Source organism: Bos javanicus, chromosome 1 (assembly GCF_032452875.1).
Source record: "Bos javanicus breed banteng chromosome 1, ARS-OSU_banteng_1.0, whole genome shotgun sequence".
Classification (NCBI taxonomy): Eukaryota; Metazoa; Chordata; class Mammalia; order Artiodactyla; family Bovidae; genus Bos; species Bos javanicus.
In genome coordinates this window covers 46,148,791-46,161,484 of record NC_083868.1, presented here as the reverse complement: position 1 = coordinate 46,161,484, position 12,694 = coordinate 46,148,791, and the positions used below count along the sequence as shown (strand labels likewise).

The following is a 12,694-nucleotide window of genomic DNA, read 5'->3' as shown; positions in this document are numbered from 1 at the left end:
AAAGAAATAAAGAAAAAATGAATAGAATAGCTATCTTGGAAAACATTAAGATGACAAGTTAATGAGTATTTGAATGCTCATTGTAAAATCCTTTTCAAACTTTAACGTTCATCTGGATTACCTGTTTATTTTTTTATTTTTCTCTAAGTGCTGATTTTGATTCTGTATATCCAGTGTGGGGCCTGAATTCTGTATTTCCAATTGCTTCCGGGCTGATGGCAATGTTGCAAGCTGAGAATGTTGCATTTTGAGTAGCACTGTGCCAGGAAAAAACAGGGGGAGGAGTAGTAAGAGATTTATTTCAGATAGGTAACAGTCTTGGGATTGTACTTAACTGATATTTATATTCCTAGTTCAGCTACTTGTTTTCTCACAGTTGAACCAGATGACCTCAGGACTTCTTTACACCAGTTTTGTATGTGTCTTTGAGTTACAAAATAAGGTCCTTCCAGGAGATTCTTTTCACTAAATGAAAGGGAAAAGTGTTAATTCAGAGTGATTACCTCAAAATTTTGAGCAGTAAAACCTCGGAAAATTTTAAGAGATTTCATCCTAGAAATTCCCTGGTTGCTTCGTGGTTAGGATTCTGGGCTTTTACTGCCATTCAGTTCAGTTTAGTCCAGTCGCTCAGTCATGTTCGACTCTTTGTGACCCCATGGACTGCAGCATGCCCGGCTTCCCTGTTCATCACCAACTCCCGAAGCTTGCTCACTTATGTCCATTGAGTCAGTGATGCCATCCAACTATCTCTTCCTCTGTCGTCCCCTTCTCCTTCTGCCTTCAATCTTTCCTGGCATTAGGGTCTTTTCCAGTGAGTCAGTTCTTTGCATCAGGTGGCCAAATGATTGGAGCTTCAGCTTCAGCCCTTCCAATGAATATTCAGGGCTGATTTCCTTTAGGATTGACTGGTTTGATCTCCTTGTAGTCCAAGGGATTCTCAAGAGTCTTCTCTAACACCATGGTTCTTTGGCGCTCAGCTTTCTTTATGGGTCCAGCTCTCACATCCATACATGACTCCTGGAAAAACCATGGTTTTGACTAAACAGACCTTTGTTGGCAAAGTAATGTCTCTGCTTTTTAATATGCTGTCTAGGTTGGTTATAGCTTTTCTTCCAAGGAGCAGGCGTCTTTTAATTTCTTAATTTAAAATTTTAATTAAAAATAATTTAATTTTACTGCCATAGTCCAGGTTTAATCCTTGGTGGGGGAATTGAGATCCTGCAAACTGCGGTGCCTCCAAAAAAAAATTATCCTAGATCCTTCAGAAGCTCATATTACTCTTGAGAATCTTTGGATAAATGTTTTAGAAGGGAAATAGGTGTTAAGTGGCTTATGATAGCATTTGGAATCTTGGTTAATAGTATTGACCAAAATAGAATTATATAATTTTCTTAGTTACACTGTGCTTAGTTTACTGCATTGATAAGATAGTCTGAGATCATATAATGGTGAGAGGCTAACTTCCTACTTTTTATTACCATTTAATAATTATTTAGCCCTTTCTAATTTATATGATCTTTTTTACTCTAATAATAGTGTTTAGGTATTTCAGCCAAGTTATTGAAATGTGCTATAAATAATATTTTTGAAAAACATTGCATGTAATTCTTTTTGAAAAATATATTGTTAAAGAAGAGTCATACAGTGCATGTGTTGTATTCCTAAACAGATTAATTTATTACCTTGTTATCTTTTACTTTTTTCAGTGTCCGTGCATGAGATTTCATTGCTAGTGGATACCACACATTTAAAGAGATTTGGATTATGGAAAAATAAAGATGATGATCACAGTAAAAAAAGTCATGCTATCCTCTTTCTTTGGGTCTCCTCAAATTATCTTCAGGAGATTCAGACTCAACTAGAAAACTCTGTATTAAGCCAGCAATGTGAGTATAAAAAGATTTCTTTTAAATGTCAAGATTATCTGAGAACTCCTATAAAATAATTTTTCTCTAAAATAATTTAGTAGAATGTAATCATTTCATTGAATTGAAATTAAGTTCACTGAATTAAAAATAATTTATCCCTTGATATTATTTAAGATAAATTACTTTATTCATAATTTCTCCTTATAATTTTACTCAACCAATTAAAATTATCTTCTAAAATAAAAGCAGTACCTTACCTTTTAGTCAGTTGACATCCTTGGCTGCCTATCATAAGAGTTCTTGCCCTGATTTCATAATGAACTATGACAGAACTAATCAGTGGCAAAGTTAAATAAAATACAGAAGTCTTTCAAGATTTTCTTTAGTTTCTAAAAAAGAAAACTTGATATACTTACTTATGTATCATTTTTCTAAGACTGGATTGAATACTTTTCCAATGTTCCTATCGGTATATATGTATCTTGAAATATTTTCCAACTTTGTTTAGTTTCCAACTCCTAAGAAGTCTGGTTTAGAATTAGTTAAATCAGATTAGTAAATTTCTTTCTTATCTCTTTAATCTCTCTACCTTTTCCCCTCCTGCTGCCTTGCATATTAAAGATGTTAAGTAATGATCTGAATTTTAAATCTTTAAAATTCCTTATTTTGTTATCTTGATTGCTTCCAAATTAATTTGGGAAATTTATGATCCAATAGCAGAGGAGTTGGGAAGATGCTCAAGCCATTTATAATCATTGTGGGAGGTGAGAATGTCATTTGAAACCACTGTTGAAATGACTAATGAAAGAAGATGATTCTGAAGGAAGTGTTGGAATGAAAATTTTAATGAGCAGATTTGCTATATAGAGAAGGCTAGAGAAAAATAATTGTTTAGTCATCATTTACTTATTCACATACTCATTAACAAATTTTTTTAATTAATTGTTTATTTTAATTGGAGGATAATTGTTTTATAATATAATGTTTTTTTCTGCCATACAACAATGTGAACCAGCCATAAGTATACGCATATCTCCTTCCTCTTGGTCTTCCCTACCACCCCGCCATCCCACCCCTCTAGATCATCACAGAGCAAGCAGGTTGAGCTCCCTATGCTATATAGCAGTTTTCTACTGGCTGTCTGTTTTGTATATAATGTATATATTTCAATCATTAACAAATATTTGCTCACATCTAATAAATGCCAGGTACTGGAAATACAGTACCATTGTGGAGTTTGTATTCTAATGCAGTAGGAGTCTAAAATTGTGAGTTTTGGTTCTAGGCTACTAATGGTTGTTTTGGAATTCAATTTGCCTGGGTTATTAACTATGATGCAAAATAGTTTGTTGAGCCTTATACCATCCTTACTGTTACTAATAATCAAATTATTTTAATTTTAATCCCCTTGCAAAATAATACTACCAATAAAAACCGATTTTTTTTTTCTTTCATAGCAAAATCGACTGAATTCATTTTCCTTGAGCTACACAGTTCTATTTCACAGAGAGAAGAATTGAAATTGAAAGACATTATGACAGAAATAAGTACAACCAATGGAGAATTAGAGCTTTCTTATCCATTGTCTTGGGTTCAGGCACTTCCTTTATTTCAGAACCTGTCTTCAAAAGAAAGTTCTTTTATTCATTATTACTGTGCTTCAACTTGTTCTTTCCCTGCTGCTACTACTGAAGAAATGAAGATGAAATCAGTGTCTCAGGTTAGCATATGATTAATGTAATTAGTGAGGGGGAGGGAAGCAGTTGGATAAAAATTCTTTCATTGAAATTAGCATGATTTTAGAATGCTATGCTTTGTCAAAGGTCACAGGAACCAACCTAAAGGAATTCCCAGTGCCAAAGCTAGAAACAGATCAACAAAATCAGTAATGATACGTGCAATTATTACTAGAGAATAAGATATATACCCTTTAATGTGTATTGATACATGTGATTAACTGAACAGATGAATGAAAACACAAATAATAAAAGGTGGGCAAGGGATAATTTTTTTTTAGAAAAATATTGCAATTAAAAAATGTAAAAGGAACAAGAGAAATATAAAACCACCACTAGAAAAATCATAGTTATGATTGTTGCAGGTAAGATCCGTGGAGAGATGCTAAATTTAATGTGTGAAAACTTAAAGTAGGTCAGGATATGTGCATAATCTTAGTGTCTCACCTTAAATACTAATTACGAAAAAGAAGTAACTTTTTTCCTCCACTATAGTAACTTTACAGTGGAGAAATGTCACAGATATCACTTTAGCCCAAATGATCAAAGTTAACATTACCAGTAATAAAATATATTGATGTACCTGTCACATCATGCATGGAGAAGGGTATATCCCTTCTATATTGTTTTTCTCAATATTTTATAACCTCAGTCTAATCATGAGAAAAATCAAACAAGCCCAGTTATAAAATAACTGACCAACAGTCTTAAAAAATACCAAGGTCATGAAAAATAAAGAAAGATGAAGGAATTGTAGGATCCTGAAACAAATTTATTACTGGAAAAAGTAGTAAAATCAAAATAAAGTCTGTAGTTTATAGTATTATACAACTTTAATTTCTTAGTTTTGATAATTGTACTGTGGTTTTTTAAAAGATGTTAGTATTAGGGGAATCTGTGAGAGGCTTGCTAAATGCTAAGTCGCTTTAGTCATGTCTTTGAGACCCTATGGACTATAGCCTGCCAAGGTCCTCTATCCATGCTCTTCTCCAGGGGATCTTCCCCACCTAGGGATTGAACTCACGTCTCCTGCATTGACAGGTGGGTTCTTTACCACTAGCACCACCTTAGGAGAAGGCAATGGCACCCCTCTCCAGCACTCTTGCCTGGAAAATCCCATGGACGGAGGAGCCTGGTGGGCTACAGTTCATGGGGTCGCTAAGAGTTGGACACAGCTGAGCGACTTCACTTTCACTTTTCACTTTCATGCTTTGGAGAAGGAAATGGCAACCCACTCCAGTGTTCTTGCCTTGAGAATCCCAGGGACGGGGGTGCCTGGTGGGCTGCCATCTGTGGGGTCGCACAGAGTCGGACACGACTGAAGCGACTTAGCAGCAGCAGCAGCAGCACCACCACCACCACCTTAGAGGCTTATAACGCTTTTATAAATCTAAGATTATCTTGAAACAATTAATGGTAAGTTTTAAAATGCTGTATTTATTTTTATAGGAGATTGTTAATATACTTATGGCTTATATATCTCTGCCAAATACCTGCAGAAAGAAAAGTGTTTAAGTTTTCTGTGATGGGGGCATGTGCACACATACACATGCATTCACATGTGGGTTTGGTTATTTTAATCTGTAATTTTAAAGGTCTGTAGAAAGACACATTAGTGAAAGATAAGGTGTAAGACTTCACCACTGGCTTTTGCATAATATTGTAAAAATTTTGCTTGATAATTACACGGTATATACAAATTTGTATCATAGTTCTCATTTCATAATAAAATATTGGTTTATGTTGTTATAAACCCTTATCAGTCTTTTAAAAACATTCCTACTACTTATCACCTCTTTTGTTCATTTTGAACAGCACTGATTTCAGATTCTAAAATTGTAAAACCCGGACCTATAAGTAACACTTGAGGTTAAACTTTGATCCATAGTACATTATCTTTTGCTCCAGAGTATTATTTTGATTTGATTATATCTTTGTAGAAATTATAAGAGTATATGTGTATGTATATAACTCACTGGTGTGTATTTCTTTTTGTCCCATTTTCTCTTACAAGTCTAACTTCTGACTTTGTCCCTTTGAGAGTTAATATGTATTTGTACGGGTATAAGGAGACCTTTTACTTTGCCCTTTTTTTTTTTTTTTGGCGGGGGTCAGCCCTCAAATACAGATACAGCCAAGCCTACTTACACCTTACTGCAGAAGCAAAGCAGTGGTTGCTACTCGCTTTCTATTACTTCTAATCCAGATGAGGAATGGCGAGAAGTCAGGCACACTGGACCTGTTCAGAAGTATGTACTGTGTCATACCCTGTTTGTAATAGGTGGGCACATTAGTAGTTTTCATTCATGTTGCTGATTTTAAGTATTTTACCTTTTTAAATGTTTTCAGTTTTGCTTTCTTGCTGACAGTTAATAATAAAAATAATCAAGAAAACAAGTCAGTGACACTTCACTTAGTTTTATGTTTTAAGAAGTCAGAAATGGTAGCCAAGATGTCAAATGTGTCAAAGCCTTTATTGAAAATATTTGAATAGAAGTATAAGGTTTTTAAGATTATATATCCCATATCTGAATATATGGTAGGAAAAGAGAAATTGCTTACTAAAGTGTGCCTCAATTTCGGGTACTTTGAAGTTTATCAGAACTTCCCTTCACAAGTTACTTCTTGCTCATATTTGGTCTTTCTTGTGTCTTCTTATGGTAATAAAGTAGAATAAGGCAGTCTTTGCATTTGAGAATAATTTCTATTCCTCTATATGATTCCTTTTCTCTGTTAAAAAACAAACGGACAGCACAGGATAGGGAAATAGTCATTAAATAGTTATTATCATTTTATGACTTAAAAATTTCCCATATTATTTAATTTAGGTGCAATGGTTACGAAGATTAAATCAATTGCAGTTGATTCTTACCTTCTTGAATCTTTCTAGTTCAACAAGTACATATTATACCTTTATTATTGACTATATTTATACAGTGAGTACCACCCTGTCTGTTTCAAGATTATAGCCAGAATTTACAACTGCTCTTATTTCTGAACTTTAAGAGAGGGAACCAAAGGAAAAAATGCCTAATTAGTTGTCATTTTGTTTTCCACTTCTTTCTGGTTGTGATCTGATGGTTTATTTCCTTTATGTTCTCCTAAGTTTTATATTGTAAGCATGTTGTTATGGAAAACTTGCCTCCTAAGTTCCCATGTATTTCTTCATTGTCCAGCTGGTATAGACTAGTTACTAGTAGGAGAACATAGTTTTTGACTGCTGACTGTTTTAGTCTTGGGTATTCAAACTTAACAGTGGAAACTGGAGCATAGGAGAATCTTATATGGTTTATTACTTCAGTTTGTTGAAAGTTAAATATTGTACAGAAGAGAGACATCCTTAGTGATAGTGAGATAACCTGTTGATTAGACAAAAACTGAGACTAGCCCACATGGGAAGGACTGGAAATGAAAAGATACTCAGTGACAGTACTATTAGTAGCTTGTGAAAACAAAGGAAGGAAAATATAGTTGATTGTGTTGTGTCAGATATTTTACCCTAAGATTTTAGTTATTGAATACTACTGCCCTGTATTGTCCCAAAGAACAAATCCCTTTGAGACTAGAGTTTTCATTATTAATATATTTTACTTATATTTTTATTTTTTAAGGTTGATTGTATATCCTCCACCACCTACTAAAGGGGGTTTAGGAGTAACTAATGAAGATCTGGAGTGCTTAGAAGAAGGAGAGTTTCTTAATGATGTAATCATTGATTTCTATCTTAAGTAAGTACAGTGAAACATGATCATGTCACTATGTCATTTGTTTTACAGGTTTTGATGTGAATCTTAAAGTAAATACTTCTGAAGTATTTTAACTCTAGCTGAAAATAACCCACTCAAATTTCAGATTTGAAAAATTTTGTCTAGTGAAGTTTTCTACTGTTGACAAGTTGTTTCATCCCTTTACTTCCCATAGATACTGTATACTTCAGAAGAGTTATTCTTGTTTCATTTGTTTTCATTTTTGTTATTTGCTTGCTGTTGGTTGATACTTCTTTGACTATTTTGTTGTTCAGTCACTAAGTCAGGTCCAACTCCTTGCGACCCCATGGACTGCAGCCCGCCAGGCATCTCTGCCCTTCACCATCTCCTAGATTTTGCTCAAACTCATGTCCATTGAGTCAGTGATGCTTGATGCTTTGACTATAATATTATTGACGAAAGTACTTACATAATGACACATCACTTTGGAAACCAGGACGAAACAACTGTATAGTTCTTTATGTGTCCTTAAGCGCTGTAAAAGTTAACCAACATTTTAAGAATCTATATCACTATTCTATTACAGTTTTCAATTTTTTATATAGCCAATGAATTTATAAAATTATAGCTGAATGAATTTATAAAAAAGTTTTCTAAACTTTCATGCAGCGATAATTTGTCTCTTGTCCTCATTTTGTACTATATCCTTAGACCCACATTTCTAACATTTATTTTTCAAGATGTCTCCTGATTATTTCACTGACCATTCCCAAATCAATTTATTATCATCATATAATTTCAGCCCTATCATTTTAATAGTAGTGCTATCCTTATTCTAATAAGGATAAGACTTAAAAGTCTCATGTTAGCATCTACTATTCTTCTTGGACTTTGTAGAATGAATCTCTATAAGTTCTATTTGGGTCTTTTAAAAAATATGTATGTAGCTTTTCGAATATATGAAATATAATTATTATATAATAACTTTAAAAATGTCTTTTTCTACTTATTCTAGCATCCTTGTCAGTTCTGGGTTGGTTTCAATTGACTGATTTTTCCCCTCATTATGAGTCATACTGTTTTTCTTTTTTTCTTTGCATGTCTGGTGATATTTTTACTGAGTGCTGGTATATTACTATAAATATTTTTAAATTTTGTTTTGAAACAGATTATTTGGAAAATCTCCGCCATGACCCATCCATATTGGGTGGCCCTACACACCATGGCTCATGGTTTCATTGAGCTAGACAAAACTGTGGTCCATGTGATCAGTTTGGTTAGTTTACTGTGATTGTGGTTTTCATTCTGTCTGCCCTCTGATGTATAAGGATAAGAGGGTTATGAAAGTTTCCTGATGGCAGAGACTGACTAAGGGGGAAACTGGGTCTTGTTCTGATGGGCGGGGCCATGTTGGGTAAATCTTTAATCCAGTTTTCTGTTGATGGGAAAGGCTGTGTTCTTCCTTGTTGTTTGACCTGAGGCCAAACTATGGTGGAGGTAATGAAGATAATGGTGACCTCCTTCAAAAGGTCCTATGCACGCACTGCTGCACTCAGTGCCCCCCACCCTGTGCAGGCCACTGCTGACTTTCGCCTCCTCCAGAGACTCTTGAACACTCATGGGCATGTCTGGGTCAGTTTCTAGTGGAGTCACTGCTCCTTTCTCCTGGGTCCTGGTGCACACAAGGTTTTGTTTGTGCCTTCCAAGAGCCTGTTTCCCCAGTCCTGTGTAAGTTCTGGTGGTTCTATGGTGGGGCTAATGGCAACCTCCTCCAAGAGGGCTTATGCCATACCCAGGTCTGCTGCATGCAGAGTCCCTGTCCCTGGGGCAGGCCACTGCTAACCCATACCTCCACAGGAGACACTCAGACACAGTTCTGGCTCAGTCTCTGTGGGTTGGGCATGCGTTTTGTGCACTTTCCAGGTCTGAGCAGCTCAAGCAACCAGGATCTTGGAGAGTGCACTGTCCTAGGTGGGCCATGTGTCTTAATCACCTCCTTGGTCCCGGCTGCTTGGTTTCCTGGGTGTGCCATGAGAGCACTGTCTCAGTTGTGCCATATGTCTCCTGGAGAGCTGATCTCAGGCTGCAACCTTCCTGGTGGCTGTCAACCATCCAGGATCTCAGAAAACCTTGGTTAGCAGCTGGGAGCCTGCTCACAGTTTGATGGAAGGTGCCATCTCTGGGGTTTAGATTGCAGCAGCCCCTTGCCTTCCAGCTCTGGCTATCTGCCTGCCTTTCTGCCTCCGGGCGGGGAGGGGCCGGTATGCAGCCTGCTATCTCTCCTTGGGTATTCACTCAATCCTTTGTTCTGTCAGCAAGCCAGGCTGTGCCTTAGGTTATTAGGTTAGAGCCTTTGGTGGGAAAGTTCCTTTTCCACAGTTGCGGTTAGGCTTGTATTCTGTGGGTTTTCTTTTTTCTCTCCTGGTTATGTTGCCTTCTGAGATTCCAAAACTCCCCACAGACCCACCTGTGAGAAATCTGTATGCAGGTCAAGAAGCAACATTTAGAACTAGACATGGAACAACAGACTGGTTCCAGATAAGGAAAGGAGTACATCAAGGCTGTATATTGTCACCCTGCTTATTTAACTTATATGCAGAGTACATCAGTGAAATGCTGGGCTGGATGAAGCACAATGTGGAATCAAGATTGCTGGGAGAAATATCAATAATCTCAGATATGTACATGACACTACCCTTATGGCAGAAAGGGAAGAACTAAAGAGCCTCTTGATGCAAGTGAAAGAGGAAAGTGAAAAATTTGGCCTAAAACTCAACATTCAGAAAACTAACATCATGGCATCCGGTCCCATCACTTCATGGCAAATAGATGGGTAAACAATGGGAACAGTGAGAGACTTTGTTTTTTTGGGCTCCAAAATCACTGCAGATGGTGACTGCAGCCATGAAATTAAAAGATGCTTGCTCCTTGGAAGAAAAGCTATGACCAACCTAGACAGCATATTAAAAAGCAGAGACAAAAAAAAAAAAAAAAAAGCAGAGACATTACTTTACCATCAAAGGTCTGTCTAGTCAAAGCTATGGTTTTTCTAGTAGTCATGTATGGATGTGAGAGTTGGACTGTGAAGAAAGCTGAGCACCCAAGAATTGATGCTTTTGAACTGTGGTGTTGTAGAAGCCTCTTGAGAGTCCCTTGAACTGCAAGGAGATCCAACGAGTCCATCCTAAAGGAGATCAGTCCTGAATATTCATTGGAAGGACTGATGTTGAAGCTGAAACTCCAATACTTTGGCCACCTGATGCAAAGAACTGACTCATTTGAAAAGACCTTGATGCTGGGAAAGATTGAAGGTGGGAGGAGAAGGGAACGGCAGAGGGAAAGATGGTTGGATGGCATCACCAATGCGATGGACATGAGTTTGTGTAGGCTCTGGGAGTTGGTGATGGACAGGGAATCCTGGTGTGCTACAGTCCATGGGGTTGCAAAGAGTCAGACATGACTGAGAGACTGAACTGAACTGATTTGGAAACAGTTCAGTGGTTTTAAACTCTTGCTTTTTAAGACTTATTAGGTAAGACCAACAGATTAATCCCCACTACTGAGGAAAGACCCTTCTGAATACGGTACTCAGTTTCTCATGAATTATGAGGTTTTCCAGCCTGGCTGGTAGCAACAGGCAGTATTCCTGCAATGAATGCTGGGTACCATTCTCTCTACTTTTTTCAGGTAGTTCCTTTTCCAGTCTTAAGTGTCTTTCTTACATAATGCAGTGATCAGTATTCTGCTAAATTCTTGAGGAGGATGCTCTGCATATGTTTGGAGTTTTCTATCTATACTGCTTTTTCCTTTCCAATATTCTGATCTGCAAACTCTTGCTGTGTTAGCAGCAAGAGTATTTTCTGACTCTCAGCATCTCCTAAACTCAGGGAGTCTACATCTTTCATCTGGGTTATTGCTTTCTGTGTTGTAATCTGAAATGTATCAAGGCAGTAAGCTGAGGCAGTTATGGAGCTGACCATCTCTCAAGGGTCAGTATTCTTTGTTGCTGATGTGCTGTGTTTTAAAAACTATTGCTCCATGTATTTTGTTTGATTTTTTGCTTGTTTCAAATAGGAGTGTAAATCTGATCCCTCTTATTCCATCTGGGCTGGAAGTGAAGTTTCCATTGTCATTGACTCTTCACCCTCTCTTTCTTTTCTACATACTCAGTTGCCTGAGTAGTAGATTTCGTCTCTCAAGTTCATTTATCTGTCTCTGTCATCGATCTTTTTAGTATGCTTACTACTGCTAAGTCACTTCACTTGTGTCCGACTCTGTGCGACCCCATAGATGGCAGCCCATCAGGCTCCCCCATCCCTGGGATTCTCCAGGCAAGAACACTGGAATGGGTTGCCATTTCCTTCTCCAATGCATGAAAGTGAAAAGTGAAAGTGAAGTCGCTCAGTCGTGTCCGATTCTTTGCGACCCCATGGACTGTAGTCTACCAGGCTCCTCCATCCATGGGATTTTCCAGGCAAGAGTGCTGGAGTGGGGTGCCATCGCCTTCTCCATTAGTATACTTATCTTATCTAAATTATTTTTTTATATCCTTTGTCTTTGTTTTCCTGTTAAGTATATTATTATCACCATTATTATTCATAAACCACTTGATGAATGCAATTCTCATTAGAAACTTTTATTAATTTCTTATTACCTGTCAAAGTGAGTTCAGTCAAGCATTTGAGTGTTTTGATAATATGACACTAATCTGTATTTTCTGCCATTTACTAATAACCCTGTGCCTATTGCATAGTCCAGCAAGTGAAAGTGAAGTCGCTCAGTTGTGTCCGACTCTTTGCGACCCCATGGATGGTAACCTACCAGGCTCCACGGTCCATGGGATTTTCCAGGCAAGAATACTGGAGTGGGCTGCCATTTCCTTCTCCAGGGGATCTTCCCAACCCAGGGATCGAACCCAGGTCTCCAGCAAAATTAAATTATAAACAGTCTACTAAACAAAGCCCATTCCTTAGTCACTGTTCTGCCTTAATGCCCTGTTACTCTTGCTTCATGGAATTTTCTCTTCTTTATCTTAACATGTTAAAATTTTATTCCCCTTTGAAATTTTACGCCCCTTCCTCACAAGTGTTACCTTCTTGAAAACCTTTCCTGATTAAACAGGTATTATTAACTCTCATAATATCTTTTTTTGTATCTCTTTTATGGTTCATATAATATTTTGCCTTATTTTAAAGTTATTGGTGGCGTTATGATGATTTTTCCTTCTAAAGGTTGAGCATCTTACATCTTACTAAGTTTTGTAGCCCTAAGTAGTGTCAAATTTATATTTTGTGAGATATATTAGATCATCTTTGGTGTTAATTTTGATGTATTTTATTGGAAATAATTACTAAAACTTTATTTATAATTTGATTCTAAGAGT

The 12,694-nt window shown here is 36.8% G+C and overlaps 1 protein-coding gene across 9 annotated transcripts in view; it reads left to right on the top strand.

The window, feature by feature from the left end:
* Positions 1–12,694, top strand: part of SENP7 (SUMO specific peptidase 7) — a 171,947-nt gene that overhangs the window by 137,475 nt on the left and 21,778 nt on the right. For all 9 annotated transcript variants that reach the window (XM_061426761.1, XM_061426830.1, XM_061426772.1 and 6 more), the window contains 4 exons: positions 1,707–1,886; positions 3,326–3,588; positions 5,720–5,853; positions 7,216–7,332. In XM_061426761.1, coding sequence (XP_061282745.1) covers positions 1,707–1,886; positions 3,326–3,588; positions 5,720–5,853; positions 7,216–7,332 — 694 coding nt within the window. The remainder of the gene's footprint in view (positions 1–1,706; positions 1,887–3,325; positions 3,589–5,719; positions 5,854–7,215; positions 7,333–12,694) is intronic.